This window comes from Lycium ferocissimum, unplaced genomic scaffold, assembly GCF_029784015.1.
Source record: "Lycium ferocissimum isolate CSIRO_LF1 unplaced genomic scaffold, AGI_CSIRO_Lferr_CH_V1 ctg7575, whole genome shotgun sequence".
NCBI lineage: Eukaryota > Viridiplantae > Streptophyta > Magnoliopsida > Solanales > Solanaceae > Lycium > Lycium ferocissimum.
In genome coordinates, this window is record NW_026726846.1 from 35,784 (window position 1) to 43,561 (window position 7,778).

Below are 7,778 nucleotides of genomic sequence, written 5' to 3' on the forward strand. Positions count from 1 at the left end.
TATATATATATATATATATATATATATATATATAAATTATGCGAGATTCTAAGGGTCTGTCTCGGAAAGCCACCCATGTAATTGAAATTGAGTGTAATTGGGTGTAATTACACTGTTTGACATGTTTGCCAGACCAAGTAATTACATGGTCATCATGTAATTGGAAGTGGGTAATTACACTCTTCAATTGCTGGGGGTGGGGGGTTTGAGAATTGGTTGTAATTACATGGTTACCTTTTAATTTTTTAATTTAATTTAATTTTTATATTTAAATTATTTTTATTTTAAAAATATTTTTTTATATTATTTTTCTTTCATTTTCTTTCTTTTCATTTCCCAACCTTTACTTCTTGTGATTCCATGTAATTGCTCATATTTTTTTTTAATTTCTTTTTCCTATTTTCTTCATTTAGCTTAACTACGTTATTATTTTAGTTCTTGAAACTACACTTCCTAATATTAGAAAGAATGAGTCATTAACAAACTTGATATATAACGAGTGATGTTTTAAGGTAGAATTCCATTGTCAGATGAGGTATAAATGTTTTCACTTTCCTTTGAATTATATTTACTTAAGTTATGTTGGAACTTGTTTTGTTGGAATTTGACATAAAAAGTATCATGTTAAACTTTTTTTTTTTTTTGAATTTTTAATTTAGTTTATATTTTCGATTTCAATTTATTTGTTTTAGTACTATTCACTTGTTGTTTTACATTGCATGTTGTTCATTTTCCACTTACAATTGATAGATTTTTTTTTTTTTGTCAAACATTAATTTGAATATAGTTATGACATTATATGTATAGATATTAATCTTTTTGTCAAACATCCAGCCAATGATGTTCATAAAAAATGTGTGCTTTTAATATTTATAATTAATTAAATTAAACATTATTCATTTGAAAAATATATACAATTATTTTTACAATATTATTTACAAATGTGTGATAATTAATTATTTTCAAGAAACAATATGTATTTTAAATACGTATTTTAATATATCATTTATAAAAGCACATATTTGTCAAGTATTAATTTTTATTTTTAAACTAATCTAAGTGTATAATTACACATGTGCTACCAAACAATATGCATATAATTACATTGTAATTATATTATGACAAACAAACAGATCTGTGTAATTATTATACTGTGTAATTACTAGGCCATGTAATTACTATCCTAATAATTACACCAAGTCCGATTACCAGGTGACTTTTCAAACCGACCCTAAATTATAAACCAAACACCATATTAGATGTGGTGAATTTTATAATCAAAAGAGAAAGCTATCAACACATGATACTATTACTTAGGTCCTTAAGGCCATCTCCAACCTTGTACCATTTTTTGCACCAAATGCTATTTTGGTGCAAAAAATGGTGTTTTGGAGCTCCAACCTTGCACTATTTTTTGCACCATTTTGGTGCATGAATAGTGTTGCACCAAATTTGGTGCAATACTATTCATTGCACCATTACTATTCATTAATAATATTTTTTTTTATTATATAACACTTTTAATTTAACATATTATAAATTTTAATTTTTACATTTAGATTCCTAATATACCTATTCATCTACACCATTACTATTCATTAATATTTTATTATTTTTTATTTATTATATAACACTTTTAATTTAACATATTATAAATTTTAATTTATAATTTTAGATTCCTAATAGACCTAATTATTTTTTTATGTAATATCTTATAATATTAATTTTACATCTTAATTTTTTGAGTGTAAGTTTTATAAATTAATTTTCGTATATATTATTTTATATAAAATTGTAAGTTAATTTTATTATAAGTTATAATTGTATTAAAAAATATAACCATCACAAAAATGAAAAGTGCAAATATAAAATGTTGTTAATAAAAAACACAATGTTCAATAACATAATTAAAAAAAAAAAAGGATTTTTTTGTGAAATTAAAAATAAAATTTAAGTAAAAGAAAATAATATAATATAAAAGAAAAAGAAGAATATAAAAGAAATATTTTTTTTGTGCAAAAAATAATGCAATGGGTTAAAGTTAATTTGCACCATTTTGATACAAAAAATGATGCAATGACTTGGAGATGCCCTAACCAGCTACCAAAACCACCTCTAAATTTATGGGCAAACCAAACCAAATGGCCCTTCAGAGTTTTGTTTTATAAACCACTTGTCATTGATGCACACCACCAAAGATAGAAAGAGAGAGAGAGAGAGAGAGAGAGAGAGAGAGAGAGAAGAAAGATTTGATACTTTTATTATCTTACTTTGAGAGGGAAAAGAAATGCAAAGAAAGAAGCAACCACCCTATTCCTGTTGGAACTAGCAACTACTCCATTAAAAGACATTGAAGGGTGAGAAAGTACACTGTCTTCTGCTCAGTATAAACAACCAATTCTCCCCTTCTTTTAGAGATAGAAAGAGAAACACAAAGATAAAAAAACAAGGAAGATGTTTGCTGCTGAAAATGGACTTAGAGGAGACCCAAGGCTTCAGGGCATTTCTCAAGCCATTAGAGTAGTTCCTGATTTCCCTAAACCAGGTTTCTTTTTATTTTTTTTAAAAAATTTAGTACCATTTCTCTACCTGCATTTTGCTTATTTTCTCCCCATTTCTTCTTGTTACTCCTTGTTTATGTTTGTGCAGGCAAATAATTTATCTGATATGAAATGCATGTTTTCACTTTTGTGCAGGAATAATGTTTCAGGATATTACCACTCTGTTGTTGAATCATAAGGTCTTTAAAGACACTGTGGACATATTTGTTGATAGGTACAAAGACATGGACATCTCTGTTGTTGCTGGTAAATTCCCCTTTTCTCAATCTCTAACTATGAGATCGTGTTTCTCTTTTTCTTGTGTGTAAAAGGTATTTTCTTTTTTCACTGTAGTTCCTTGACAATTTTCAGGTCATTTCTCTTATTGTTTTTGGCCCCTTTTACTATCTCATCATTGAACACAGGTCCACATTAAAATACAAAATTAATTTTTTAATTTCCACCCACATTTGATATATTTGGTGTGCACTGTGCAATACATATTTTAAGCATACATTAACCTGTGCTGGATTAATTTGGAAGCCAATATTGAAGTATATTAAGCACCTGCCGAGTTTTTCGTAATATGACAACATGCAATTGTCTTTGAGTGCCATGACTAAGTAATTTTGGATTTTTCCTGAATTCTAAATTATTTTATTCCACTGAAACAGATACCTTCCGATTAGGTTTAAGTTTACTTGATGATAAAGTGCATTTGGAAAAAGAATTCTGAAATTGTACTATGATAATGTCTCATATTAGGAAAAATAATTCTTTAATATTTCTGTATGTCGAAATCACTTGATAGGAATTGAAGCTAGAGGGTTCATGTTTGGTACATCTGTAGCTCTAGCCATTGGTGCAAAGTTTGTTCCATTGCGCAAGCCAGGAAAATTGCCAGGTATTCTAAGTTTCTGTCCTTTCAAGAACTCATTGAGTTGATTAAGTTAATAATAAATAGTCTCTAGGACTTGTTCTCATTACTGCATCTCATTGTTTTGGAGGAGAAGTTGTGATAATGTCAGTTTAGATATTAGTATTTCTCTATCTGTTCCATCTTTAACCATCAAAGTCAATGTTCATATCTTGTGACACAGTTTTTTGTTCGTTGGATGAAATGAAAGTGGATTCGATGGATTAGAGTCTCAAAGATGCAATGATATTTAGTTGAGGAAACAAACCATTTTAATATAGGATAGGATGTTTAAATTTATTTTACTTTGTCGCTTGCCAAATATTTAATTCTCAGGAGTAATATCTTTTACAATACTAATCAAATTGGGCTCTGCTCCCATGCTTCCTACCCCATCTTGGAGTATGGTCCTGATTGAGGACTGCTTTTAAAGGCTGGTCTTGAAAAAGAAACCTTTTAAATGCTTGACTACTATTTTTGGAAAGTCTTATCTCAGCATTGACAACACTGGACAGGTAAGGTAATTTCAGAATCATATGAACTGGAGTATGGGAATGATTGTTTGGAAATGCATGTTGGAGCTGTACAGCAGGGTGATAAAGCAGTCGTAATTGATGATTTGGTAGCTACTGGTGGAACGCTTTCTGCAGCAATTAAACTTCTAGGTAACTTCTGGTCATAACATTGAATCCTGCGGGCTCTGGCTCAGCTAATGAATGTTTTCTGTGCTACAATCTAGAACGGATGGGGGCCGAAGTGATTGAATGTGGTTGCGTTATCGGAGTGCCAGATGTCAAGGTAGTGATTACTTATCATTCTCTTTTTTGACTTTGCTTTGTTATATGAATTCTCATATTTCCGAGATTTGAAACAAGTTGTTAATCAAAGATGTTAACAAAAAGCAAAAAATATTAGTGCGAAAAGAAGAGGGCAGTCCGATGCGCGAAGCATCCGGCTTGCAAGCAGGGTGCGGGTAAGGGCCGCACTCTTACGTGATGTGATGTTAGCCTATCCTGATGCAAGCATCAGTGGCTAGTTTCACGGCTCGAACGTGTGACCTATAGTTCACACCGAGACAACTTTACCGTTGCTCTAAGGCTCCCCCTGATATCCCTGAGGGGCTGTCATACTACTCCACCACAACCTTTGATGGTATAAGTGCAAATAATTCTAGTATTTTTTTAAGCTCACTTCAGTAGTCCATATATGATAAGAAATTTGTAATTACCATCGAGGAGATAACTATCATTTCAAACTCAGTGGAATTGTTTAAGTTTTTCTTAAAAAAAGAACATCCAAAGCTCGTGCAAAGATTGAGCGAAAGAGAAGTTCGACGTAAAAGATTGAGCAATAGGATTCGACTTGTTATTTGAGATTGTATATGTATTTCTCAATAGACCTGGCTGAGGTTCCTATATTATCTTTAAGGCATGTGCTAGTTAAAACAGGATGTGAGACTAACTAGAATAAACAGGCTCGAGTTGTCTCTCTCTTTTTTTATTTTTTTTATTTTTTTAGCAATAGACCTGGCTGAGGTTCCTCTATTATCTTTTAACGCATGTGCTAGTTAAAACAGGATGTCAGACTAACTAGAATACACGGGCTCAACTGCTCAAGTTGTCTTTTTTGATTTCTCTTCCCCTTTTCTCTGACTGAAAAGAAAATACAGATCCTTACCTGTTTCTTTGGCATGCAATAGTTTTTGTCTTCACAAACAAGATCTCATCTGCAAATCTCAGAAATACCAATCTGCCCTGCTGCTGTTCAAATTTAATTTTCTTGAAATGCTAACTAGACAAATTTACGTTACTTTTTCCCTTCCTTGCTAATAGGATTTAGGATGTTAAGAAAATGGAGGTCTATTTATTCAGTTGCAAATATAACTCATATTGCCATTGTGTATCTCTTCATTTTAGTTGGGAACAAATGAGGTTCCTAGTTAATTTTTATACAATCTGAGATCTGAACCAACTTTTGTTTGTGCAACATAACTTACTAAGTTTTTTTCCCTCTGTTTTTCAGGGGCAAAGCAGGCTAAAGGGAAAGCCTCTCTATATTCTTGTCGAACCTCGGGAACTAGAGGACTCTTGATGAGGTACACATCATTTTCTTCCTAGATTCAGTTTCAGTTCTGAGATTATAGTGCCTATATAGCTTTCTTGTAATCTTCATAGAGGTAGAAATATGTGTTCACTTAAACACTTAAATTTGGTTTTCTTACGATCCTTATTCTTTTCGCCGTATTGTTCTTTAAAGAATCTGTCTATTCTTTTTCTTATTATTCCGGTGACAAATATTACTCCCATTTTGGTTCTTGCTTGATCTTGAGCTGTTAGGATGACAAAGAGGATAATGGATAGTGGTTGCTCGAGTTGAACGTTTTCCTTTTTGTCTTTGACGCGCTAGTAAATGATCAAATTTCATTTTCATTAACAGATCTATTGCAGATCACTATGAAAATACTTAGTCACACCCGAAAGAATTTATGTGAGAATGTGTATAACCATTGATAACCATATATGTAAAAACACGAGTGAATCCCACTTTACCTCCTAACATTGAAGGGTTGGGAAACGATACCCCCCTCACATATTGAATGGGAACGATAATCCCCATATCCAATATTTTCCGGTGAGAATAAATAATTAATTTCAAAAAAATAATAAAAAGTCACTAAACTAGTCATTGAAACGAGATTTAATCTTTGTTAAATCTTACCTATATTTTTCTCTATATGTTCAAGTTTTGAATCTTTCGTCATTAAAACACAAAATTTGGTGGACTGGAAACCAAAGAGAAGATAATTCAATTGCTTATGTAAAATAGTGCTAAGTAGTAATTATTAAATTTATCAATATATCTTACGACAAGTAACAAGAGAAAGTTTCTTTTTATATTTTGGACGAATTCAAAATCACGACTAAAATCATATATGATATTATTTTGATTAAATGTAAGATCTTTTGAATGAAAAAGAAAATAATTAAAATATCATAGTAAGAAAAACAAAATGAGAAAAGGGTTAGAGAAGTGTGCGCACACACATATTCATTACGAATTAAATCTAAAGATTAAATCAAATAATATTTAAAAACATTTAATTTGTTTCCTTTAATTTCACAGAAATATCGTTAATTTGAGTATATTATATTGAAAATTAGATGATACTTGACATTTTGTTATGATACAATGCACTCAAACAAGCGACATCACAATGTAACATAGATTAGTGTCTTTTAATATCATCCGCTTGCGCGGGTACTAATATTAGGCTGTATTTAGATTGTTGAATAATTAAGATCTTGGCCCTTTAGTCCCCCAAACCAAAATAAAATAAAAAAATAAAATAAAATAATAATAATAATAATAATAATGAACGAAATATAGCTTGAAATTTATTAATAGAATTTTTCAAGTAGTTGTTATACATTATTTTCAAAAGAATAGATGAATGGGACAATAACAAGAGTTATATATTGTATTTAATTCTAGAAAGAAAAAAAAAAAGATCTTTATTAAAAACAAAAGATTCTCACCGGAAAATATTGGATGGGGGGTTATTGTTCCCATTCAATATGTGAGGGGTATCTTTTCCCAACGCTTAAATGTTAGGGGGGTAAAATGGGATTCACTCAAAAAACACGTCATGTATTTATTGAATTGGTGTAATCGCTAGGTGTATGTATATTTTCTCTGCTAACTGTTGCCATCAGTGAATCAAAATCAAGATTAATGATCATATTCTTTTTCCTCTATTTGCAGATATGTGAATCCTTAGGTTGATTTCTGTCAAAGAAGAGATGATGCCTATGCGAAAATTACAACTGTTGGCCAAATCTCAAATTTTGTTGCCATTTACCCTGTATTGGCCATTTCTTCTTTTTTCATGTGTTTCTTTCAGTTTCATGATTAGTTATTTCATTGTTTGAGATTTCTTGTAAAATGCACGACCGAAAATGTGCCATGACAGAAGGTGGGTTTGACCATACGACGTCCTATCTAATTTAATTTAATGCAATTCATTTTTTTCCATCTTTTTAAAAATTTCTTATCTTAATTTTAATTGTCTGTGTTGAATGTTTGGATTGTTTTCCTAGATGGTGATTCTGAAATGTAAATGATGCCTAGAAATTAGTGGACAACTATAGTAAACTCTTGCAAAACGATTTAACAAGAGTAAAAATTTATTTGCATCCTGTGTTCATAACATAAGATTGCCTTTCATGAGAAACTTACGATAATTGATTTTGAAAAGAGAAAATTTCATCATAATACAACCCACAAATATACATTGCTAACATAACTTATTATCATTTTTTGTG

At 30.5% G+C, this 7,778-nt stretch overlaps 1 protein-coding gene across 1 annotated transcript; it reads left to right on the forward strand.

The window, feature by feature from the left end:
- Window positions 1-2,147: 2,147 nt before the first annotated feature.
- LOC132045663 (adenine phosphoribosyltransferase 5) lies at window positions 2,148-7,500 on the forward strand. The gene is made up of 7 exons (XM_059436237.1): window positions 2,148-2,545; window positions 2,697-2,807; window positions 3,352-3,444; window positions 3,972-4,121; window positions 4,196-4,254; window positions 5,479-5,551; window positions 7,219-7,500. The coding sequence occupies exons 1-6, from the start codon at window positions 2,455-2,457 to the stop codon at window positions 5,545-5,547; spliced, it is 573 nt and encodes a 190-aa protein (XP_059292220.1). The 5' UTR covers window positions 2,148-2,454; the 3' UTR covers window positions 5,548-5,551; window positions 7,219-7,500.
- Window positions 7,501-7,778: the final 278 nt, after the last annotated feature.

Excerpts from the sequence above, each read along its gene's own strand:
- LOC132045663 (XM_059436237.1), top strand. The coding sequence starts at position 2,455 with ATGTTTGCTGCTGAAAATGGACTTAGAGGAGACCCAAGGCTTCAGGGC. Across the intron at positions 3,445-3,971 it reads CAAGCCAGGAAAATTGCCAG|GTAAGGTAATTTCAGAATCA; the intron begins GTATTCTAAGTT and ends AACACTGGACAG. Across the intron at positions 4,255-5,478 it reads TCGGAGTGCCAGATGTCAAG|GGGCAAAGCAGGCTAAAGGG; the intron begins GTAGTGATTACT and ends TCTGTTTTTCAG.